The sequence below is a fragment of the Oryctolagus cuniculus genome, chromosome 18 (genome assembly GCF_964237555.1).
Source record: "Oryctolagus cuniculus chromosome 18, mOryCun1.1, whole genome shotgun sequence".
Lineage (NCBI taxonomy): Eukaryota > Metazoa > Chordata > Mammalia > Lagomorpha > Leporidae > Oryctolagus > Oryctolagus cuniculus.
Window position 1 is genome coordinate 1504158 of NC_091449.1, and position 26595 is coordinate 1530752.

Consider the following 26595-nt stretch of genomic DNA (forward strand, 5'->3'; position numbering starts at 1 on the left):
AGACAGGGAGAAAGGTTTTCCTTTACCGTTGGTTCACCCTCCAATGGCCACCGCGGCCGGCGCACCGCGCTGATCCGATGGCAGGAGCCACGTACTTATCCTGGTCTCCCATGGGGTGCAGGGCCCAAGTACTTGGGCCATCCTCCGCTGCACTCCCTGGCCATAGCAGAGAGCTGGCCAGGAAGAGGGGCAACCGGGACAGAATCCAGCGCCCCGACCGGGACTACAACCTGGTGTGCCGGCGCCGCAGGCGGAGGATTAGCCTAGTGAGCCGTGGCGCCGGCCGCAAAACGCATTTTCAATTCTTGTGGAAGTTGTACTATCAATTTTTTTGTACAACAAATGCACCTCAAAATTTGTGAACTTTCTCAGTGGGCAATTATTGACCCATTAAGTTCCAAGTTTTCAATTCTGTGAATATTAAAACACAATTGACACAGGTGCACTAAAATAGGTTGGAAATTATATGTAGAGCTATATATACTTTATTATCACCAAAAATGAAAATACAGATGGTCCTATAAATAGGACACTGGAACAATATATTATCTTTTACATACATACATATATAAAGTCTCCTTTAAATTGGACATTGGGTAAATATGATATCCTCCAAATATTGCACACAATACAAAGAAGTGGCTTTCATGACTTGTTCAACAAGTATTTTTGGTGGTAACAAGCAAAACACTTCAAACAAAGGGTTACATGACATTTTGACAACATGTTCTGAGTTTTACATAACATGACATTTTTATGTTTAGATTCATACATTTGAAAGGCAGAGTGACAAAGAAAGGGAGGGAAGGAAGATGGAGATGGAGAGAGAGAGCTCTTCTTTCTGCTGGTCCATTCCCCAAGTGGCCACGATAGCTAGGACTAATCAGACTAAAGCCAGGAGCCTGTAATTCCATCCGGGTCTCCCACATCTGTGGCAGGGGCCCAAGTACTTGGGCCACCCTCTGTTGCCTTCCCAGGCACATTAGCGGTAAGCTGGATCAGAAGCAGAGGAGCCAGGACTTAAACCAACACTGTGATATGGGATGCTGGCATTGCCAAGTGCAGCTTAACCTGATGTTCCACAACAAACAATCAACAACAGAAGAATGAACACTATACAAATACATGTAAATTAAACACATGCTCCTAAGTGACCAAATGGTCATTTAAGAAATTAAAAAACATTTCCTAAAACAAATGAAACATCACATATCAAAACCCATGAGATACGTCAAAATCCACATTTTTAAAAAAGTTTATGACAATGAATACCTATATCAAAAAAGTAAGATTTTTTTTTTTTTTTTTTTTTTTGGACAGGCAGAGTGGACAGTGAGAGACAGAGACAGAGAGAAAGATCTTCCTTTTCTGTTAGTTCATCCCCCAATGGCCGCTACGGCCAACACGCTGCGCCCGGTGCACTGCGCAGATCCGAAGCCAGGAGCCAGGTGCTTCTTCTAGTCTCCCATGGGGTGCAGGGCCCAAGTACTTGGGCCATCCTCCACTGCACTCCTGGGCCATAGCAGAGAGCTGGCCTGGAAGAGGGGCAACCGGGACAGAATCTGGTGCCCTGACTGGGACCAGAACCCGGTGTGCCAGTGCCGCAGGTGGAGGATTAGCCTATTGAGCCGCTGCGTCAGCCTAAAAAAGTAAGATTTTCTTAAAGAATGTAACTAAAGGACCCCAAACAGCAAGATAAAAAAACATTACTAGAAGGAAATAAATAATAAAGATCAGAACAAATAAACAAAATCAAGATAAAAATGCAAAAGATTAGCAAAACAAAAACTGATCTTTTGAGACAGACAATTTTTAAACTTTAGCAAGAACAAAGAAAAGAGGGAGGAGCTGGTGTTGTGGCACAGTGGGTTAAACCACCGCCTGCAACACAGGCATCCCAAATGAACTCTGGTTCGAGGCGCAGCTGCTCTACTTCTGATCGAGCTCCCTGCTAATGCACTTAGGAAAGCACCTATGGTCTCAGTGCCTGGACCCCTGCCACCCAAGCGGGAGACCCAGAGGGAGATCTAGGCTTCTGGCTATGGCCTGACCCAGACCCAGCCATTGCAGTCATTCGGGGAGTGAACCAGTGCATGGAAAACTGTCTCTATCTCTCCCTCTCTCTGTAATTCTGCCTTTCAAATAAGTACATATATCTTTAAAAAATGAAAACACACAAATAAAATTAAGAACAAAAAGGACAATACAATGGATACCAAAGGATCATAATAAACTATAAGGACAGTTATATATTACACTAACAAATTAGAAAACTACGGGCTGGCATTGGGTGCAGAGGGTTAAGCTTGCAATGCCAGCATCGAGCATCCCAGATCAGAGTGCCAGTTTGCATCTCAGCTGCTCAACTTCTGATCCAGCTCCATGATAATGGGCCTGGGAAAGCAGTGGAAGATGACTCAAGTATCTGAGTCTCTAACATCCACATGGGGGGCCCAGACTGAGCTCCTGGCTCCTGGCTTCAGCCTGGCCCAGAACTGGCTATCTGGGAAGTGAGTCTGGGTGGAAGCTCTTTCTGTCTCTCTCCTTCCATTTTTCTCTCTCTCTCTCGCTCCATCTCCCCTCCTCAGCCTTTCAAATAAATGAAGAAATTTAAAAATCTTTTTAAAAATCGGGAAACTAGAAAAAATGGTTAAATCCATGTACATATACAGCCTACCAAGATCAAATAAAAAAAAAAACAGAAAATTAAGGGGCCGGCATTGGGGGACACAGTGATCTAAGCCTCTGCCTGCAATGCTGGCATCCCATACGGGTGCCAGTTCAAGTTGCACCTGTTCCACTTTGAAGCCTGCCAATCCAACTGAGAAAGCAGCAGAAGACGGCCCACAAGCTTGGGTCTCTGCTAACCACGTGGGAGACCTGGATGGAGTTCTGGCTCCTGGCTCCAAACTGGCCAGCCCTGGCCATTGCAGTCATTTGGACAGTGAACCAGCGGATAGAAGATCTCTCTCCTCTCTTTCTCCCCTTTCTCTCTGTAACTTTCTTTCAAATAAAAGTAATTTTTAAAAAGAAAATTTAAATAGACCAATAATTACAAGAATTAAAGAAGCAATTTTAAATCTCCTAATGAAAGAAAAGTCCAGGGTCTGACTGCTTCAATACTGAATGCTAAAAGTTTTATTTTAATTCGTACTTATTCAAATCACTTATCAACGGTGGGGGGTGGGGAGGAATCTCCAGGACTGGCTGGACTGAAGCTAGTAGCCAGGAATTCAACCCAGCTCTTCCACGTAGGCAGCAGGAACAGAATCACTCAGCCTGCTGTGGCAGGAAGATGGAGTTAGGAGCAGGAGCCGGAGCCGGCTAAGTAACCCACGTTCTCTGATACGGGATGCAGGCATCTTAACCGACACCTTAATTGTTAGGCTAAATGTATATGCCTACAAAACCTTTAAAGAAGAATAAATTCTAATTCTTTTCAGACTATTTTCGAAAACTGGGAAGGTAGTTTTGTCAAACTATTCTACAAGGCCACTTAACAGTGCTAATACCAAAACCAGAAAAAGACACACACACAAAGGAAACTAGAGACCACTGTCCTTGATGAATACAGATATAGAAAATCCCAACAAAATACTAACAAACTCGATCCAACAGCATATCACAAAGATTCTACATCATGATCAAGTGAGATTTATCCCAGGGATATAAGGATAATTCAAAATATGCAGGTCAAAAATATGATTCATCCCATCCATAAAATGAAGAACAAAAATCACACATCATTTGAATAGGTACACACATGTGAAATTCCCAGATGAAGTTCCTGGCTCCTGCCTTCAGCCTGACCCAGCCCAGGCCATTGTGGCCAACTGGGGAACACACAGAGGACAGAGGCTCTCTCTGTCCCTCCCTGATTCTAACCCTGAGTTTCAAATAAACAAATAAATCTTTTATTTATTTAAAAGGCAGAGTTACAGAAAGAGGAGGAGAAGCAGAAAAAGATCTCCCACTTGCTGGTTCACTCCCCAAATGGCCACAATGGCCAGGGCTGGGCCAGGTCAAAGCTAGGAGCCTGGCACTTCTTTTGGGTCTCTCACATGGGTGCAAGGGCCCACGGACTTGAGCCATCTTCTTCTGCTTCCCCAGGCACATTAGCAGGGAGAGATTGGAAGTTGAGCAGTCAGGATTCAAACCGACACCCATATGGCTGTTGACAATGCACGCTGCAGGCTAGCCTGCTGTGCCACAGTGCCAGCCCCATTAAGAATATTCTTTATCTGGAGTCAGTGTGATGGCTCACTTGGTTAATCCTCCGCCTGCGGTGCCGGCACTCCATATGGGTGCCGGGTTCTAGTCCCGGTTGTTCCTCTTCCAGTCCAGCTCTCTGCTGTGGCCCAGAAGGGCAGTGGAGGATGGCCCAAGTGCTTGGGCCCCTGCCCCTGCAACTGCGTGGGAGACCATGAGGAAGCACCTGGCTCCTGGCTTCGGATCGGCACAGTGCCAGCCGTGGCAGCCATTTGGGAAGTGAACCAATGGAAGGAAGACCTTTCTCTTTGTCTCTCTCTCTCTGTCTGTCTGTAACTTTACCTGTCAAATAAATTAAAAATTTATCTGCACCCCCCCATTCTGCCAAAATCAGAAAATTTAGTTGAAATACACAAAGATACTGTCTCTTAGTCTACTTGGGCTATTATGACAATATACTCTATGCTGGGTATTTATAAGAAATATACATTTGGAGCTGGTGCTATGGTGTAGTAGGTTAAGACTCTGCCTGCAGTGCTGGCATCACCTATGGGTGCCAGTTTGAGTCCTGGCTGCTCCACTTCCCATCCACCTCCCTGCTAATTGGCCTGGGAAAGCAGTGGAGGATGGCCCAAGTGCTTAGGCCCCTGCACCAATGTGGGACATCAGAAAGAAGCTCCTGGTCCCTGGCTTCAGCCTGGCCCAGCTCCGGCTGCTGCAGCCATTTGGGGAGTGCACCTCTCTCTCTCTCTCTCTCTGTTGTAACTCTGCCTCTCAAATAAATAGATAAATAAACCTTTAAAGAAAAATAAATATATTGAGGCCGGCACTGTGGCATAACGGGTTAAGCCATCATCTGCAATGCTGACATCCCATATGGGCACCAGTTCAAGTCCCGGCTGCTCCACTTCCAATCCGGCTCTCTGCTGTGGCCTGGGAAAGCTGTAGAAGATGGCCCAAGTCCTTGGGCCCCTGCATCCATGTGGGAAACCAGGAGGAGGCTCCTGGCTTCAGATCAGTGCAGCTCCGTCCACTGCGGACAACTGGGGGAGTGAACCAGCAGATGGAAGACCTCGGTCTCTCTCTCTGCCTCTCCTTCTTTCTCTGTATAACTCTGACTTCCAAATAAATAAATAAATCTTAAAAAATAAAAATAAATTTATTTCTCAGTCTTACTGGCTAGAAAGTCCATGATGAAAGCAACAGGAATTCAGTGTCTGGTAAGGGTTTGCTCTCTGCTTTAGACGGCACCTTCTCTGTCCTCTGCTGGCACAAGTGAACGGCTCCCTCAAACCTCTTTTCAAGGGCACTAACTCTACTCACGAGGACCCACTCACTTGATTTAATCAACTCCTCTTTTGATGGGGATGCACTGATGCTAAGGTTTCAATTCAGGAATTCTGGGCAGGGGTATATTCAGAACATATCAAAGTGATCAAGAGTGACTTAACAATTAGTATATAGAACTAGAGTAAGTAACTTTATTCATTTTCATTTTTTTTAAAAATTTATTTATTTATTTGAAAGAGTTATAGAAAGAGGGAAAGACAGAGATCTTCCATCTGTGTGTTCGCTCCCCAGATGGACAAAATGACTGGGGCTGGGAGAGGCTGAAGCCAGGAGCCAGGAGCTTCTCCCAGGTCTCCCACATGGGTGCAGGGCCCAAGCACTGGGCATCTTCACTGCTTTTCCCAGGCCATTAGCAGGGAGGTGGATCAGAATTGCAATGACTAGGACATGAACCACACCTTTATGGCATTGCAAGTGAAAGCTTTATCCATAAAACCGCAACGCTGGGCCCTCATTTTCATTTTATTTGAAAGGCAGAAAAACACATACAGAGAAATCTTTCATTGCTAGTTTACTCCCTAAATGCCTACAACAGCTGGGTTGGGTCAGGTTGAAGCTATGACTCTGGAACTCAGCCTGGGTCTTCCATGTGGGTGGCATGGACCCAAGAACTTGACCTGTTACAAGCTATCTCCCAGAGTGCAAATTAGAGGGAAGCTGGAATTAGAAGCAGAGCTGAGGTGGGGGGGTGGGCTGGCACTGTGGTGTAGTGGGTGAGGCTGCCACTTGCAGTGCCAGCATCCCATATGGGTGCTGGTTCCTGTCCCGGCTGCTCCACTTCTGATCAAGCTCTCTGCTATGGCCTTGAAAAGCAATGGAGAATAGCCCAAGTCCTTGGGCCCCTGCACCCATGTGGGAGACCTGGAGGAATTCTTGGCTCCTGGCTTCGGACTGGCACAGTTCCAACCATTGCGGCCAACTGGGGAGTGAACCAGCAGATGTAAGACCTCTTTCTCTCTACCTCTCCTTCTCTGTGTAACTCTTTCAAGTAAATAAATAAAACAAAACTGAAGATGGATCCGGCACTGTGGCATAGTGGGTAAAGCTGCCACATGCAGTACCAGCATCCCATATGGCTCCTGGCTTCAGATAGGCATAGCTTCAGCTGTTGTGGCCATTTGGGGAGTGAACCAGCAGATAGAAGACCTCTCTGTCTCTCTGCCTCTCTCTCTGTGACTCTTTCAAATAAATAAAATAAACCTTAAAAAAAAAAAAAAAAAAAAAGGAATCAGAGCTGAGACTTGAACCCAGACACTCCAATGTGGGATGCAGGTATCCCAAGCAATATTATTTTTTTCTCCTTTTTATTTATCTGAAAAGAAGAGGGGCAGAGACAGAAACTCCCCAAATGGCCCTCCTGGTCAGGGTTGGTCCAGGCTGAAGCCAGGATCCCAGAAGCCCATCTGGGTCTCCATGTGGGTGGTAGGAACCCAAGTACTTGAGCCATCACCTGCTGCCTCCCAGAGTGCAAATTCAGAGTTGGAACTGGAAGCAGAGTTGGGACTTAAACCCAGGCACTCTGAACACTGATATGGGTTAGAGGGATCCCCAGAAACATCTTTTATTATTATTATTATTATTATTGATGTACATATGTGTTTATGTGTATTTTTTTTATTTATTTGAAATGAAAAGAGACTGATCTTCCATCTACTCGTTCACCCCCCAAATGGCCGTAATAGCCAAGGCCGGTCCAGACACTTGGGTCATCCTCCACTGCTTCCACAGGCACATTAGCAGGGAGCCAGATTGGAAAGAGTAGCCAGGACTCAAGCAAGTGCTCCAATATGGGATGCCAACTTTGAAAGCAATGGCTTAACCATACGTGGATAAAGTATCATTAATATTAATTTTTCAACAAATGTAAAGGATTATACATCATGATCAGAGATCTGTCTCAGGAATGCAAGGTTGGTTTAACATCAGAAAATCAATTAAGACACCATATATATAAAAACCAAAAACACCATGCTGGCTCCCATCTTTGTTTGTTTTTTTTTTTTAAGGTTGACTTATTTGAAAGGGAGAGACTGACTGAGTGATTGATATTCCAAGTGCTGGTTTGCTCTCCAAATGACACAACCAGGGCTCAGCCAGGAGCCAGCAACTCCATCCTGGTCTCCCACAGAGATGACAGAGGCTCAAGTATTTGGGCCATCTTCCATTGCCCTTCCAAGTACATTAGTAAGAAGCTGGATTAGAACAGGAGCAGCTGAGACTCAATCCAGCACTGTGATACAGGATGCCAGTGTCACAACAGCATTTTAATCCCCTACAGCAGAACTCTGTCCCCCCAAAAGGTATCTTCACAGTTGTGCCAAACACCTACCTCTAAGTAATTTCTCATCAAACATATTCTCACAAGAAAATCTCAGGCTCAAATACCTTTACTTGTAAATTCTATCAAACATTTAAAAAATATCACTAACCAGGGCCTGGCGCCGTGGCTCACTTGGTTAATCCTCCACCTGCAGCACCAGCATCCCATATGGGCACTGGGTTCTAGTCCTGGTTGCTCCTCTTCCAGTCCAGCTCCCTGCTGTGGCCTGGGAAGGCAGTGGAGGATGGCCCAAGTGCTTGGGCCCCTGAACCCGCATGGGAGACCAGGAGGAAGCACCTGGCTTCGGATCAGCGCAGCTCGCCAACCACAGCAGCCATTTGTGGGGTAAACCAACAGAAGGAAGACCTTTCTCTCTGTCTCTCTCACTGTCTAACTCTGCCTGTCAAAATTAAAAAAAAAAAAAAATCATTAACCATTTACAAATTCCTCCAGAAAATAAAGGAGGAAACATTTCCCAAATCAGACTATGGGGTCTAAGTTATCCTGATAGCAAAGTCAGAGACATCACAAGAAAACTACAAACCAACTATCCTTCATCAGTGTAGATAAAAATACGTGAACAAAGTATCATTAATATTAATTTTTCAACAAATATAAAGGATGACCAGAGATCTGTCTCAGGAATGCAAGGTTGGTTTAACATTAGAAAATCAATTAAGACACCATATATATAAAAACCAAAAACACCAAAATACTACATATCTCAATACATGCAGAGACTTGGGATAGAGGGCCCTATAATAGATGCACACAAATGCATTTTTTTCAAAGGATTGAAGAGAATTCAATGGAATTTCAATAAATAGTGCTAGAACTACTAGACACTTCATGTTTTAAAAAAATGAATCTAGAAACACACCTTATAGCCTTCACAAATATTTACTCAAGATTATAGGCCCTGAATATAGAAAACAAAACTAGAAAAACTCCTAGAAGATATTGTCAGAGAAAACGTAGGTGACCTTGGGTTTGGCAATAACTTTTTAAATACAACACCAAAATATAATCCATGAAAGAACAATTAGGTTCATGAAACTTGATTAAATTTAAAACTTCTGCTCTGCTGGACATTGTTGAAAGAATATGAAAAGATGTTCATGGTGTGTCATTAGGGAACTACAATTAAGCAACAACGACATAACACTTCACATAAATCCAAAAACACTAACAATGTCAAATGTTGAAAAGAACCTGGAACAGCAGAAACTCATTCATTGCTGGGTGTAATGCAAATTGGTATAGTCACTGGCATTTTCTTACAAGATAAAACATATTCTTAATAGGGTACTTCACAGCAGCCTTATTTTAACAGTCAAAAACTGGAAACAACTCAAATAGCCATTAACTGAATGCATAAAAGCAAAACAACAAGAAAAATTATAGTATGCAATGAAAAACCAAGTAATGCAAATGAATAAACTTGAATCATACAACAAGATGGATTAATCTCAAAACAGTTTTGGTTAGTGGCAAAAGCTAGAAATCTCACCTACAAAAAAGTATATTGTATGATTTTACTTATAAAATTCTAGAAAACACTTGCTGCTGTTTGTGAATTGAAAGAGGGCTAGAAAGAATTGGGAGGTACAGATTACTAAGGGACTCAAGGAATCTTTTTATAGTGTTGGATACTTTCATTATCTTGACTATAGTGGCTTCATACGATAAAACAGACAGCACATTTTATACTTCATATATTTGCATTTGATTGTGTGTTAACCATACCTCAATCAATCATTAAGAACTAAATATTCCCCATCAAAATCCTTATCTACCATTCCTCTTGGAGAATCAGATCTTCCAACTTATTTTGGCTCTACTATATCTCTCTCCCCACAATTTAGAATGAGCCCTGCCTCAAAGTCGGCAAAAAGCAGAGAACAATGGAGCCCATGTCCACTTAGTCACCAGGAATGCTGGCAGGGTCGGAGAAGCCCCATACCTGGATCTCTCCTGTCAGAGCTTGTGTGCCTACCTAGGCAGTGATGGCCACAAGGTCAATAGCCCAGGGAAGCAGAGAAGCCCACCACACTTTAGATTATTATCTCTAACAATGGCCTTGGCCACTCCTGATGTCTGGAGGTCTTGAGGATTTCCGTACATTCTCATCTCACATAGCCATAATGTAAGAACATTTGTGAATTCTCTTTTAGAATGCACATATCTCATATGTCACAGTGATCCCTGTTCCATTAACTCAAGTGTTTCTATACGAATTATAATTCCCACCTTGCCCTGTAGGCCTTACAGTCAACAGCACTTGCCTATAGAATCCTGAATATCAGGAAGTGGCTTATATGCAAGCCTGGGAGATAGCAATCCCTTAGCAGTGCTGAGACATATGTGACAGTCAAAGGACCCAACTCACATCATTTTTAGAAGCAATGGAAAATCTGCTTCTATGCCCTCTAGAATAAACACTGAGCTCACAGGAAATTTCACATCCAGGCCACGTAACTGTTCTCCAATACTGTGGTCCCCTTTGAGACACAGCAAAGGTTGTGCCCACAAAGTATGTTCCTCCCTTCTGTTGACAGACCCATCTCTTCTCTCAACTCACCTCACACAGTTAACAAAATCCTCATGAGTAAATGCTGCACTACGCAGCAGCATGGGACAGAGTTCTAAAACTGAGTTATTTGGCAGCAGGATAAACAATTCACAGCTCTCATGTTTACAGTCAACACTGTCCATGAAAAAAGGAAACCTCTTGGCTGGCGCCGCGGCTCACTAGGCTAATCCTCCGCCTTGCGGCGCCGGCATACCGGGTTCTAGTCCCGGTCGGGGCACCAGATTCTGTTCCGGTTGCCCCTCTTCCAGGCCAGCTCTCTGCTGTGGCCCGGGAGTGCAGTGGAGGATGGCCCAAGTACTTGGGCCCTGCACCCCATGGGAGACCAGGATAAGTACCTGGCTCCTGCCATCCGATCAGTGCGGTGCGCCGGCCGCAGCGTGCTGGCCACGGCGGCCATTGGAGGGTGAACCAACGGCAAAAGGAAGACCTTTCTCTCTGTCTCTCTCTCTCACTGTCCACTCTGCCTGTCAAAAAAATAAAAAATAAATAAATAAATAAATAAAAGAAAAAAGGAAACCTCATCTAGAACCTTTCAGCCAGAGCTGGATCACATCCACTCAGAACCTAATCACAAGGGATAAAGTAGGACCTTCAATGGGATCAGAACACTCATGACTCCCTGAAAGGAATAACAGCACAGAGATCTGCCTTCCCTGAGCAAAATGGAATGATTGACACAAAGGCTGGTAGCAATAAGATGGCTTCTACCACAGGCACTGGCAGTGGTATAACTCTGTCAAGAGCCCTGGACATTTAGATGTCCAATGCACCTTAGGAGAACTTCCCACATACATGGTGCTTATTAGGAATCTCTCCAGGATAGATGTATGAATGTACAAGGTTCATCTGCTGGATGATGGTCCTGTCATCAAGGTTACTCTTAGAGCTTTTCTCTGGTGTGAGTCCCTATTAGGTTGAGCAAGGATATAACACATTTTCTTTATTTATAAACCTTTTTCTCTAGTATGAATTGTCTGGCACTACACAAGTTTACCAGATGCAGCTTAAGGGTCACCAAAACTATTGCACTCAAGAGGCCTTTCTCCAGTATGAACTTTCTGGTGACGAACCAGATGGGAGCTCCTGCTGTAGGCTTTCCCACATTCATTGCACACATAAGGCTTTTCTCCCGTGTGGACCCTCTGGTGTAGAATGAGGCTGGAGTTGCGACTAAAGAATTTTCCACATTCACTGCACTCATAAGGTCTTGCTCCAGTGTGAACCTTCTTATGCTGAACAAGGTGGGAGCTACTTATATAGGCTTTTCCACATTCATTGCACACATAAGGCCTTGCTCCAGTGTGAACTCTCTGGTGTAGAATGAGGCTGGAGTTGTGGCTAAAGCATTTCCCGCATTCACTGCACTCATAAGGCTTTGCTCCAGTGTGAATTCTCTGGTGCACAATAAGGTTGGAGCTATGGCTAAAGAATTTTCCACATTCACCACATTCATACGGCCTTTCTCCAGTGTGGATTTTCTGGTGTTGCACAAGCGTGTCTTTACGGCTGAAGGCCTTGCCACATTCACTGCATTCATAAGGCCGTGCTCCAGTGTGAATTATCTGGTGCTGAACAAGCGTGTCTTTACAGCTGAAGGCTTTCCCACACTTGCTGCACACATAAGACCTTGCTCCTGTGTGGACTCGCCGGTGTTTAATAAGGCTAGAATTATGGCTGAAGAATTTCCCACATTCAATGCATTCATAAGGCCTTGCCCCAGTATGAATTCTCCAGTGCTCAATAAGGTGGGAGCTTTGGCTAAAGAATTTCCCACATTCACTGCACTCATAAGGCCTTTCTCCAGTGTGAAATCTCTGGTGCTGAACAAGTGTGTCTTTACGGCTGAAGGCTTTCCCACACTCACTGCACTTATAGGGTCTTTCTCCAGTGTGAATTCTCTGGTGCTGAACAAGGTGGGAGCTCCGGCTGTAGGCTTTTCCACAAGCACTGCAGTCATAAGATCTTTCCCCAGTGTGAACTCTCTGGTGCTGCACAAGCGTGTCTTTGCGACTGAAGGCTTTCCCGCACTCACTGCATGAGTAATGTCTTTTTCCAATGTGAAGTTTCTGGTGCATTCTTAGGTGAGACAGGTGAACGAAGGCCTTTCCACACTCCTTACACACATGAGATGTTTCTCCACTGTGAATTTTTCTATGATTAATGAGAGCTGATTTCTCCTTGAACACATTTCCACATGAGAGGCATCTAAAGGGTCTCACCCCAGTATGAGTCATCTGGTTGTCAAAGGCAGTACAGGTATTCAGGAAGGCTTTTCCATCATTATTGCAACTGAGAAGCATCTGTCCATGATGGTCTCCCTGGTGTTGCCTGAGACTGGAGCTATGTGGGAATGATTCCACACACTCAGTCCTTTTGCATGGATTGATCTTGTTTTGGAAGAAGCCAGAGCTATCTGGAAAATCCATCTCTTCCTCACTACATCTAAGAGGTCTCATTAACTTCTCAACTGCATGGTCCTTCACAAATGAGGCCCCTCCACCATCCCCTTGGAAGGAAGTGTCCATATTATCTTGCTTCTGCTGCTGGTAAAACTTTGCACTGAATGAGAATCCTCTCCCATATGGTTCATATGTGTATAATTTGTGGAGAGGATGTGGTTCCTGATGTTCAGCCAGATGGGAAACATCTTTCAAGAGTGGGGAACACATCTCACATGGTGGGGCTCTCTGGATGAACGGACCTGACTCAGGAGTTGTTACCTGTGACACTCCTTCTACACTGTTGTCCTCAGAAGATGCTTCCTCATTGTCTGCTCCACACCAACAATCTGAAAACAAAGAGATGATGGTGAAGTGCATGTTGACTTTGATGGGAAGCAGTAGCCGTCACGTGTGTGATATTTCAATGAAATAGTCCATTGGCTTGTTACAAGGATGAGGGAGCCAGAATCAATCTAAGGAAGGGCAGGTTGTTGATACTGGGCCCTGAAAAGTCAGAGTGGAAGAACCTTAACAACAGGTGAGGTCCTAATGATGGTATACAGGATAGGGAGAAGAGGCGAGGTCTCTTTATTTACTCATCTGCAAAAGAGTTCAGGAAGGCTTTGCATTAAGCTCTGTGCAGAAGGGTATGTCCAGCTCCTGCAAAATCTGAATCCAACTAAGTAGCTGTCTCCCAAGGACTACTTCATGGACACACCTCATGACACATGAAGGTAGGCCAGTGTTGTAGAGAATTACAGGGGGAGCAGAGGAGCATGAGTGGGACATGGAGGCAGAGAATTGAGGGAACAGCCAAAGGGTGGAAGACAGGAGAGAAGTGACAAGTAGGCTAAGTGCCAAGAATGGTGAAGGAAAAGAAATTAAGTATCACTATAGGCCTTGGTAACAAAACACTGGTGACTATAGAATAGTCTGAAGATTTAATTTGAACCCATCCCTAACATAACACCCTCCCCTAGCTCCTGTTCAGCCTTTCTGAGTCTTTTACAGGTCTCTCTAATGGTGGCTAAAGTGGCACCTGTCCTATACATACCCACGGCTTCCTGTCTCTCCACTTGGGCAAATATATTGGATTTGGAGGATTAAAGATGTAAAGAAAAGGGCAGGTAAGTGGTGCTGGCAGATCCACCCCCAGAGAAGAACCAAAATGTTAAAAATAAACAAAAACCAAGATCAGCCCTGTAACTACCATTAGCAGTGACAATATCAATACCTATAATTCCTGACCTAATAAGGCCTCAGGAAACATCAGCTGAAGAATGGAGGATAGAACCTAGGACACAGAGGTGCCAGGAAAGTAACAACCAATGAGTGCCCAAGCTGTACAAATCTGCCGAGCACAATGAACAACCCCCAAATCTGGGGCAGCAGATGGTGAGACTATTCAGAGAGGAAGGGGCCACTGCACATGGCCCGGCCCTGACTGGACCCGTTCCATCTACTCTGTGAACCTAAGCTGGGGGCAAGAAGAGTCAGTCATCTAGCTGCACAGAATGAATGTCTTGGGGAGAATCAGACTACCAAGAACACAAGTGTAGGAGTGTAGGACTGTGGAAGCCAGCCTCCACGATGGCCCCCAATGATCACTGCCTTCTGTTACTCTTGCCCTTGTGTGATTTGCCTTGATTATAAGCTGGACTGGCTCTTTTCTTTTTTTTATATCTATTTTATTTACATGAAAGGCGGAGTTGGGGGGCGGGGGTGTCTTCCATCCACAGGTTCACTCCCCAAATGGCCAGAACAGCTGGGGCTGGGCCAGGCCAAAGCCAGGAGCTTCTTCTGGGTCTCTCACATGGGGCAGGGGCCCCAGTATTAAGGCCAACTTCTGCTGCTTTCCCAGATGCATTAGCAAGGAGATGGATTGGAAGTGGAGCAGCCAGGATTCCAACTGGCACCCATACGGGATGCTGGTGTTGCAGGCAGCAGCTTAACCCACTGTACCACAGCACCGTCCCCAACTGACTCATTTCTAAAGAACTGAATATGGTAAACATGATGGACTGTCACTTGTGAGATTAGATGACAATTCTGGATTCGGTCGTGGGCACTCTCTTGCTCGCTTGCTCAAAAAGAAGTCAGCTTTCGTGTTACGAGGTACATTATGGAAAGGCCAACATGACAAGAGGGAGGCCTCTGGCCAACAGCCAGCGAGGAACTAACTCATATTCAGCAAGCCACAAAGAACTAAATCCTTGCAGAGACCCACATGAATGAGCTGGTAAATGGACTGTTCCCAAGATGCACCTTCAAATGAGACACCTCCAGTTGGCAGCTTGACTGACATACCTAAGAGACACTGAGCCTAAAGCACCCACATCAGCTGTGACCAGATTCCTGGAGCACTGGAACTGAGAAGTAATGTACTTGTTGTTTTAAGACACTAAACTGGGGGTGGGGAGGTGAGAATAATTTGCCACGTAGCAATAGATAAAAGCAGGGACTTACCCACTGTGGCCACAAGTGCAAAGTTCTCCAGCATCACATCACGGTACAGGAACCTCTGCGTCTCCTCAAGGAGTTCCCACTCCTCCGGGGAGAAGTACACAAACACATCCTCAAAGGTCACACAGCCCTGGCACGAAGGGGACAATTGAGCACAGAGGCAGCGTCTTCCCAGAACACCCCTCACGCCCGCTCTATCCACTTACATATCTATGGCCCGCAGTATCCCTCGTCTCCAGCCTAACTCAGAAGAGATGCCGGACCTTGGTCCCACGAGTGCCTCTCTCTCTTCTCACACAGGTGAAACCAGGCAGGTTAGATGCTGCCAAACTCTGGGTCTGGTATGAAGGGTTCAGACGCTCTCCTGCCAACCAGTTTTCCTAAGTGTTGTTCAGATCACGCCTCCCAGATCTGACCACACTTTAGCTCAGCCTTCTCCAGTAGGCCAGCAATACCAAGGCCTGACGGCTGACAGTTCACGTTCTCCCTACATGTACATATATACATCACTCTGCGGAGCACATCTGCCTCTATGTGGACTCCCCATCGCCACTGACAATCTTCTGGCCTACACCACACGCACCCCCACGGCATCCCCCATGTCACTCTGCAGTTTCCAGGAAGTGCTCTCTGTCTCTGTAACATGCAGTACTGCCACCCATGTGCCTCCACAACAGGCCCAGCGCTCGGTCCTCAGATTCCCCTTTCCAGTTCACTAATGGCACTGCCACCATGACTTGAAGACCCTACTGCCCAACCCCACTACATATACTGGCTGTCTCTTTTGTACTTCTCCAACAGAACCCCTCCCCAGGACTTAAATCTTGTGTTCAAACAGAGGCCTCAACTCAAGAGTTCTTGGGACGTCTCAAACTAAACATGGCCAAACCTAACTCCTGTTAGAACTACTAAAAATTACTCATGCCATTAATTTCTCCACTTCCTGGGGTCATCCATGACTCTTTCTTTTCTTTCCCTAGAAAACCCAGGTACCTACTAAAAAAGATTCCCCAACTTCTTTCACCTTCACAGTCATACACCTGGGCAGGATACCATCGACAATCCCACCTCATGCCCACAGTCTGTCTGTTTCCCTGAAAGCCAGAGGAAGCTTAAAAAAAAAAATTATCTATTTATTTGAAAGGCAGAGTTACAAAGAGGCAGAGGCAGAGAGAGAGAGAGAGAGAGGTCTTCCATCTGCTGGTTCACGCACTCTCCAAATGGCTGCAACAGCAGGAGCTGCGCCAATCTGAAGCCAGGAGCCACGAGTCTCTTCTGAGTCTCTCACGTGGGTGAGGGGGCCCAAGCACTTGGGCCATCTTCTATTGCTTTCCTAGGCCATAGCAGAGAGCTGGATGGAAATGGAGCAGCCGGGACTCCAACCAGCACCCAAATGGGTGCCGGCACTGCAGGCAGCGGCTTTACCTGCTACACCACAGCACTGGCCCCTTGAGGGAGCTTATTAAGATCTGAGACATCTCGATCATTTCCTCCTTCTACTCTGAGTCTTTCGCGGCTTTCTCCACTCCAAGCAGAGGCCCAGCTCTTCAGCCCAGCATTCCTGCTTGAATCCGACCTAAGTCCTATGTTCTCAATAGATACACTTAAGACCTGTGGTTCCCTGAGCACTGCCAACTCACTCTTAGCTCCAAGCACTGGCGCATGCACATGCCTGTCCCTGGGCTCCCTATACCTACCAGTCCTATTTCGATTGGCTGTCCATACTGAACACTTCACATAATTTCTAGCCTGCACTGAGGACATCATGCTATAAATGACCACCCTGCAGCCCCACCCCCAGGCTCATATACAGAGAAAAGAATAGGTAAAGAATCCCAGGATATCACTACAGCTCATCAGAAAATCTGGTGAGCCCTGCTAACAGAACATATACAAAAGCCCATACTGTTGCCCTAACTTCCACGGCCCCACTGTCCACCGGCCATGAACACTCCCTCGGTCGACTGCAGCGGACTCCATCCGGGTCTCAGCCCACCACCAGACCTCTCCACCTCTTCACTCTGCGGCCAGCAGAAGCCTGGCAAGAGCTGCGTCAGAGCACCTCCCTCGTCGGTGCCAACCTTCCAAACCTTCCGAACCCGGCTCCCTCGACTGCTCAAGCCGCCAGCCCGAGCCCGAGCCCGAGCCCGAGCCCGAGCCCGGGCCCTCTGCTTCCCGTCTCACCGTTCAGAACAGAGACCGGCTGTTCCCTGAGCTCTCCTAAGGCGTTCTCATCTCCAGGCATGGGTACAAGTACTCCTGTGCCTGGGAAACCCTTCCACACCTCATCGCACTCGCCCTGGAAATGGGAATCTCCACTCACCCGCCGGCGCGGGTCTACACTCCAGAGGAAAGATCAATGCAGGCGGGGCACCCCAGGACTCACCACCCGCCGTGTCCGGGTGGCGGAGGTCTTGAAGGACCCTCCACTCACCTCAGCCGGGTCCATCGCCTCAGCCGCTGCCGCGCGCAGAACCGATCTGCGGGAAGCGGGCGAGCGGGGTGGGCCTGGAAGGCTCGGGCGAAGCCTCATGAGTCCACGGAGGGGCTGCTCCGAGCCTCAGTCTCCGCCGCGTCAACACGCACACAAGGCCAGGGTGCCGCCTCCCGGGGTGACACACGCCGGGGACAGGTGCGGAGGCCGCGGCAAGCGCAGCCCCGGCGGACCCTCGCGCGAGGACGCCCGTGCCACAGTGCGCGTCGCGGGCGAAGACCCCAGCCTTCCTACTAGCCGTCTCCGCTCGGCTCTCCCGGCCTAGCCTTCGCCGCCGGTGTGGACAGACCAGGCACAGACAAACGACGTCACCGCGGCGACGGCGGAAGTCCCGCCTCTGCCCGGCGGGCACCGGAAATGCGCGTTTTCTGCGCGGTCCTTTGACCCCGTGCTGTTGCCGAGGGGCCCAGCGGAGACCTTTGCGTGCTGTCGGTGGTTCGCTGCAACCAGCGAGGCCCTGGACACAGCTTTGATTCTTCGGGACAACATCCAAGAGGCGCGGGGCGAAGGCAGGGAGAGAATATTAGGATGGAGGAGCGTCTTGACGTTTGCGGACGCCAAAGTTCCTCTTAAAGGGGGCGAGGTTTCCAGGGCCACGCGGGACGAGGCCACGCCGCAGGAATTTTCAGCAGATGACCTAATCCTCCTGTGTCTGAGGCCCGGGGAGGCCATTTCACTTCTCTCACCTCTGGGGACTCAAAGTTGAGTTGAACAACGCCTATACCGTGCTCGCAAGGACTTTATAGTAACATAATCTTGCAAGGCGTAGATTCCAAATCTGGTTCCTGATTTGGCAGCATCACCATCACTGCGAACTTACATATTAAAAATTTCAAGTTCCCCGACTCAGCTTACCCTCTGAGATAGCATCCCTTGGGAGGTGAGGCCCTAACTTGAGTTTGAGAACTCGAAAAGTCATGAACAAACCAAAACAGTAAAATAAAGTGGAAAAATATTGCAGCCTAACTCATGGGAAGTTAGAGGGAGAGTGCCTAGCACAGGACCTGGGACACAGTGCTAAATGTCTGTAGGTCATTAGCATTCACCATTACCAAAGGCTCTCACACAGTGCTATACCATGATAAATCAGACCCCTGTCTGCAGTTGCTGATATTTTTTTTAAAACAAGATGCAATCGCTCCCTGATTCAGCAAGTAGCATCATAGGTAATGGCTAAAATTTTTTCGTGAAAGCAAACTTGCGTACTTTTCAGCTCACTCATATATTTTTATGTATACAAGCCAGCATTGTGGGACAACAGGTTAGGCTGCCACCATCCCATATCACAGTGTTAGTTCAAGTCCCAGCTGCTCTGCTTCTGATCCAGCTCCCTCCTAACATGCCAGAGAAGATAGTGGAAGATGGCCCGAGTGCTTGGACCCCTGCCATCCACTGGGAGAACTGGATGGAGTTTCAGGCTCCTGGCTTGGGCCTGAACTGGTACTAGCCTTTGTGGCCATTTTGAGGCTGTTGGGGACTAGGAGACCTAGTTTATCGTCACCAATGGAGGAAAGAATTTGAGGATGGCATACAGATTGAGGAAGAGAAAACTATTAATAGAGAAAAAGCATGCTGAGAAATGAGCTTAATGCTGAGGGCTTTTTTTTATTGTTTGTTTAAAGTTTTATTTGAAAGGTGGAGCGTCAGAGGGAGAGGAAGAGATAGATCATCATCTGCTGGCTCGCTCCCTGAAGGTTCCCAACAGCCTGGGCTGGTCCAAGCCAAATTCAGGAAACTGGAATTCCACCTGGGTCTCTCAGATGGGTGATGGGAGCCCAAATACTTGGGGTCATCTTCTGCATTCTCAGGTGCATAAGCAGGGAGCTGTATCAGAAGTGGAGAAGCTGGAAGTCCAACCAGCATTCATTTTTCTTTTTTAGATTTATTTCATTTATTTGACAGAGTTACACACACACACACACACACACACACACAGAGAGAGAGCGAGAGCGAGAACCAGAGAGAGAGAGAGAGAGAATTCTTCCATCTGCTGGTTCACTCCCCAAATGGCTGCAACGATCTGAAGTCAGGAGCCAGAGTGTCTTCCAAGTCTCCCACATGCACGCAGGGGCCCAAGGACTTGGGCTATCCTCCACTGCCCTCCCAGGTGCATCAGCAGAGAGCTGGACTGGAAGTGGAGCAGCCGGGACTCTAACTGGTGCCCATATGGGATGCTGGTGCTGCAGGCCAGGACTTTATCCCACTGCACCACACTGCCGGCCCCTCCAACCAGACCAGTGTCATTTGCATGATACAATAATTTACTGGAAATGTAGGTTCTTTGGCCTTACTCAACCCCCCAAAAAAACTTATAGAGTGGATCTTAGCAATCTTGCTGTAACAAAACCTCCAGAGGACTGTGTTGCTCACCCAAGTCTGAGAACAATCGCTGTGCCAGGACTAGCCTGGGAAATACTACCATGCCCATGAAGGAATTTATATTAAAAGTACCCATCACATACTGCTCAATAAATAGTATTGGCTCATTCCATCTGAAGCAGTCATCAAGGAGGAATGAATGTATACCAGTGCATCCAGGAGGAATGGAGAAAGCAGCAGACCAGTGTAACATTTTCTTGTATGGTACAGTGTTGGCAGTACTACCATATCTTGCATTCCACAGGACTCCCTACACCCACCAGACCTGACAAAGCGCACAGACAGGGCTATAAGGCAAAGCAAGGTCATAGCATATGTAGGAGTTATGTGAACCACGATGACCTCAAACAGAGTTCTTAATGGTGTGACCGTTAGCAAGTCTGTCCATCATATTAACCAGCTCATCGGCTAGGAGCCTTCAATGTGTTGCAGAAGCCTGAGCTGGAGGTAATCATTGTGTTAGGAGGGTCCTGAATTCTTACTGGATTGGTGAAGGTTCCACTACAAACTCTTTAAGGTTATCCTTATTGGTTGATCTTGTAAAGCTGTCAGAAAAAATTCTAACACCCAATGGATCAACCAAACCAGTCCACAAATACACAGCAGATGAAGCCACCGCCTGTGGTGCCCGCATGCCATATGGGCGCCAGTTCGAGTCCCGGCTGCTCCACGTCTGATCAAGCTCTCTGCTATAGCCTGAGAAAGCAGTGGAAGATGGCCCAAGTCCTTGGGCCCCTAGCACCTGTGTGGGAGGCCTGGAGGAGGCTCCTGGCTCAGATTGGCACAACTCTGGCTGTTGCAGACATCTGGGAAGTAAACCAGTGGATGGAAGATCTCTCTCTCTCTCTGCCTCTCTATAACTCTTTTAAAATAAATAAATCTTAAAAAAAGTTTTACATCAATATACACATTTGTACTACTCTACTTTTTCAGCTTCTTAAACAGCACAAAATAAATTGTCTCCACTGACATTCAATGGTGAGTGGGTCCTTGGGCCCCTGTACCCTTGTGGGAGACCTGGAGGAGGCTCCCGGCTTTGGACTGGCACAGCTTCAGCTGTTGCAGCCAATTGGGGAGTGAACCAGCAGATGGAAGACCTCTCTCTCTCGCTCTCTCTGGCTCTCCTCTCTCTACGTAACTCTTTCAAATAAATAAATAAATCTTTTTTTAAAAAAATTTTTAATCTTGTATTTTACTTTCTTGAGAACTATAAATACTTTTTTAAAAAAAGATCTAATTTATTTATTCAAAAATCAGAGAGTTACAGAGAGAAGGAGAGGTAGAGAGAAAGGTCTTCCATCTAATGGTTCACTCCCCAGTTGATAGCAACGCCTGGAGCTGTGCCCATCTGAAGGCAGGAGCCAGGAGCTTCCTTCAGGTTTCCCACGTGGGTGCAGGGGCCCAAGGACTTGGGCCATCATCTTCTACTTTCCCAGGCCATAACAGAGAGCTGGACTGGAAGAGGAGCAGCCAGGACTAGAACCGCGTCCATGTGGGAGGCCGGCACTTCAGGCCAGGGCGTTAACCTGCTGTGCCACAGCGCTAGCCCCAGTATTAAAAAAAGTGAGTGGGTCAAAGATACATGTACAAAATGTACACCCTGTAATTATCACAAATACATAAAATGTGTATTTGTATCTAAAAAATAGAAGAAAACATCAGCAGAAAAGCCTACCTTACACCTCGTAAATGAATATTAACATCAATTCAACTTACTTAAAACAACAATTTTAGTATAATAATAAATATGTAAACAAATCAGGAAATGTAATACTAGCTGAGCAATTGATTTTTTTTTTTTTAATTTTTGACAGGCAGAGTGGACAGTGAGAGAGAGAGACAGAGAGAGAAAGGTCTTCCTTTGCGGTTGGTTCACCCTCCAATGGCCGCCGCTGCAGCCGGCGCACCGCGCTGATCCGATGGCAGGAGCCAGGATCCAGGTGCTTTTCCTGGTCTCCCATGGAGTACAGGGCCCAAGCACCTGGGCCATCCTCCACTGCACTCCCTGGCCATAGAAGAGAGCTGGCCTGGAAGAGGGGCAACCGGGACAGAATCCGGCGCCCCAACCGGGACTAGAACCCGGTGTGCCGGCGCCGCAAGGTGGAGGATTAGCCTATTGAGCCACGGCGCCGGCTGAGCAATTGATTTTTAAGATGGGCTAAGCATTGGTAAAGCTGCATTGGGGGTCACACATCATAACTGATTAATTTGGTTTGATAGATACATAATGGCAGATGTCAGTTGGAGGATGTTTGCTTTTAGCACTGAACAGGAACAAAACCAACACTGTTGGATCATAAATAACCTCTTTAACTAAAATGAAGCAAAGAATACAATCTGGATAATGATCAGTAACAGAAGATAGTTGAAAATTTTCAGATGTGCTTAAAAATCAAGTCACAAAATACTAAATAACCCATCTATATGAATGAGGCAGATAATCAAAATTGGAGAATACTATCTTTGCAAACTTTGAAGAGACCTGCCCTTATTTTTAAAAGTATGGATTTGGACTAGGCACTTGACTTTTACCTGTTTTACTCAAGGTGTAATAATTTTTTTTGACAGGGAGAGTGGACAGTGAAAGACAGAGAGAAAGGTCTTCCTTCCATTGGTTCACTCCCCCCCCCCCCCAAATGGCTGCTACGGCCAGCATGCTGCGCCAATGCAAAGCCAGGAGCCAGGAGCTTCTCCTGGTCTCCCATGCGGGTGCAGGGACCAAGCACTTGGGCCATCCTTCACTGTACTCCCAGGCCACAGCAGAGAGCTGGACTGAAAGAGGAGCGACCGGGACAGAATCTGGCACCCCGACCAGGACTAGAACCCGGGGTGCCAGTGCTGCAGGCAGAGGATTAGCCTAGTGAGCCGCGGCACTGGCCAAGGTGTAATAATTTTAAATTATGCATGGATTTCAAAAATTTTTGCACCATAATAAGCTTTTTAAATTCCTTCCCACTTTTTAAATGCCCTTGTATATCCAGGCAACACACACACACACAGCATCAATACATTATTCTACTCATGCAGATTTCAAAATCCAAAAAACCTAAGTTACTATTACTGGTACACAGTTAAAATATCAAACTATGGGGTACGGGCCGCCGCCCGCAGTGCCAGCATCCCATACGTGTGCCAGTTCAAGACCTGGCCGCTTCACTTCCAATCCAGCTCTCTGCTATGGCCTGGGAAAGCAGTAGAAGATGGCCCAAGTCCTTGGGCCCCTGCACCCATGTGGGAGACCCGGAGGAAGCTCCTGGCTCCTGATCAGTGCAGCTCTGGCCGTTGTGGCCATCTGGGGAGTGAACCAGTAGATCTAAGACCTCTTCCTCCCTTCCTCTGTCTCTCTCTCCTTCTCCCTCTGTGTAACTGTGACTTTCAATTAAAATAAATAAATCTTTAAAAAAATGTTTAAAAACAAAAGAAAAAACTATGAGGTAGAGTAAGAAAATGAGTAAAGTTATAAATAATGATGTCCTCTAAAGTACAGGATGGAATTTACTTTCTAGCAAGACATGCTAAGATTTTGTTCCTTTTTTATTTTTCAGTTTGGGGCAGGGGTAGGTGCATTAGTATTTACTTATTGCAATTGTTTTTCTTTCTCATACATGTACAAGTCAGTGAGATTAAGCAAACAAATCTGGAATACCACCTAAATGTGCCTCCTATGTAATCATTGGTTATGCAAAGAGAAGGAACATGGCCAGTAGCTTTTCAGGCATAAATTCGTCTTCCCTGCACAAATGTGGCCATTACTCTATCCTTTGTCACCATGTATTAGGCTTGCCTGGCTATGAAATTATCAGTTCAACTCTGTATTTACTGCTTTGTCTGACATACCACTGCCCCCCAAGTATTTTCTTTTTGAAGAAGCCTGTTTTTGTGTTATTATTATGAAGTAACCTGCTTCTGTGAATACCACAACACGCAGGACAAAGTTAACAGTGATGTGTTCTAGAGGTAAACATCCCTCACTCTGGTTTTTCTGATTGCAGTCAGTATCTGTCTCAACCAGAACTCAAGGCCTCGATCCCTGTCTTTCTATTCCTGCCAAATGCTGATACCAACGAAACCCTCCCCTTTGCTACATAAGGTAAGTAACAACCCCAAAACACAGGAAGGCTGGGACCTGCAACTTCAACTCAAGGATTTTTTCCCCCAGCTGGCAAATTAATCCATCAAGTTGCAGGAAAGCAGCAAATTTAATTGCAGTGCTTTCATCCATTTAATAACTCACAATTTCCTTAAGGATCTTACAGAAGCCAGTTCAATGATTTCAGTTCTTGATTATGGCATCTTGATGAACTTTCCAAGAGCTCACAGCCTCAAGCAGGGTTTCTCAAAATGTGTGCACTGGCTCATACATACAACAGTGTGTAGTACAGCTGCAAGACATGAGGCACAGGCTACTTTTCCAACTCCATCCAGAATCACTGAATTAGAATCGTAATCAGAATCTCCAGGCAAAAGTGCTTGGCACAATAGTTAAGACACTGCTTGGGACACCCACATCCCGTATCAGAATGCCTGGTTTGGAATCACAGCTCTGCTCCTGATTCCAGCTTCCTGCTAATGCCCGTCCTAGGAGGCAGTAGGTGGTAATTCAACATCTGGGTCCCTTTCACTCATGTAGGAGATCTGGATTGAGTTCCCAGGGTCCATTGCAGGGAATCAGGAGATGGGAGCTCTCGACCTCCAAGGAGGAAGAGAAAGGAATGGAGGGAGGTAGAGAAGGTTTTTAAAAAAGAAAATCTTTAAGCATGGACTCTGGAATTTTTAAACAAGTCTTCCAGGTGATTCTCATGTACTCAGAGGTTAAGTCATAGTCATCTTAGTTTCAAACCATTCATAATTTTTAAAAAAAGATTTATTTTATTTATTTGAAAGACAGAGTTACAGAGATGTAGAGCCAGAAAGACAGGTCTTCCATCTGCTGGTTCTCTCCACAAAAGGCTGCAACAGCCACAGCTGCTTCTTCTGGGTCTCCCACACGGGTGCAGGAACCCAAGGATTTGGGCCATCTTCTTTTTTTAAAAAAAGATTTATTTATTTGAAAGTCAGAGTTACACAGAGAGAGGTCTTCCATCAGATGGTTCACTCCCCAGTTGGCCACAACGGCTTGAGGTGTGCCAATCCAAAGCCAGGAACCAGTAGCTTCTTCTGGGTCTCCCACATGGGTGCAGGGGCCCAGGGACTTGGGCCATCTTCCACTGCTATCCCAGGCCACAGCAGAGAGCTGGATTGGAAGTGGAGCAGCCGGGTCTTGAACCAGCGCCCACAAGGGATGCCGGCACTTCAGGCCAGGGCTTTAACCTGCTGCACCACAGCACCGGCCCCATGGGCCATCTTCTACTGCTTTTCCAGGCCATAGCAGAGAGCTGGATTGAAGTGGAACAGCCGGGACTAGCACCTATAAGGGATGATGACACTGCAGGCCAGGGCTTTAACCTGCTGCACCACAGTGCTGGCCCCTGTAAATAATTTTTTTTCATTCTGAGAAGACTGCTTCACGCTCTGGGCTTTAGCTCACAAGCCCGTCTCTTAAGAAAACAGAGACAACTGTCTCCATCCTACCTGGGCTCCTCTGAGGATACAGCAGAACGGAACTTTCCCAGTTGCTTGTGGGAAACAGTCCAGGTCTCCCTTCTTCACAATCTTTTACATGCATGTAAGTTGTACAAAACACTTAACCCCTAAGGGTACATCACTGTGTGCAGCACCCTCTGTCCTCAAGTTTGTAATAAACACCTTCAAGTGGTCACCCTGATGCTTAATGCTTCAGTTTTGAAATCCAAACCAAATCTCAGAACTGTCTAGGACAGTCTACAGTGGGAATGTCCCAGTCTCCATTTCTGGAGCAATTCCAGCAGTACATTCTAAGAGAATACTCACGGTTTTAGAAAGGTTTACCAAGAAAATACTAGTAACTGGTATATACATATGTATATATTTTTTCTTTTAAAGATTTGTTTATTTATTTGAAAGTCAGAGTTACAGAAAGGAGGCAGAGAGGGAAAGAGACACGCCCACTTGGGATGTCAGCACTGCAAATGGTAGCTTTACCCACTATGCCACAGCACTGACTCCCTGTATATTTTTTTCTCCCATATTCTGTGACCTGCTGGCATTACTGCAGGGATGTAAGGCTTATTCACATTGAAAAAAAAAATATGGGAGCCGGTTCAAGTCCCAGCTGCTCCACTTCTGATCCAGCTCTCTGCTGTGCCCTGAGAAAGCAGTAGAAGATGGCTCAAGTCCTTGGGCCCCTGCACCTGCGTGGGAGACCCAGAAGAAGCTCCTGGCTCCTGGCTTCAGATCGGCCCAGCTCCGGCCATTGTGGCCAACTAGG

The 26595-nt window shown here is 46.5% G+C and overlaps 1 protein-coding gene across 4 annotated transcripts in view; it reads right to left on the bottom strand.

Moving 5' to 3' along the window:
• ZNF304 (zinc finger protein 304) overlaps positions 1 to 25625 on the bottom strand; it is a 42011-nt gene extending 16386 nt beyond the window's left edge. Inside the window, exons 1-3 of one of the 4 annotated variants that reach the window (XM_051835278.2) lie at positions 17811 to 25625; positions 15380 to 15506; positions 13193 to 13260 (exon numbers count right to left, since the gene is read on the bottom strand). In XM_051835278.2, the coding sequence (XP_051691238.1) occupies positions 13193 to 13260; positions 15380 to 15506; positions 17811 to 17909 (294 nt within the window). In that variant the 5' untranslated portion in view covers positions 17910 to 25625. Of the gene's footprint in view, positions 1 to 451; positions 13261 to 15379; positions 15507 to 17810 lie in introns of those variants that run through there. The other 3 variants (XM_017337898.3, XM_051835282.2, XM_051835281.2) reach the window with 3 other exon arrangements.
• Between the last annotated feature and the right edge of the window lie 970 nt (positions 25626 to 26595).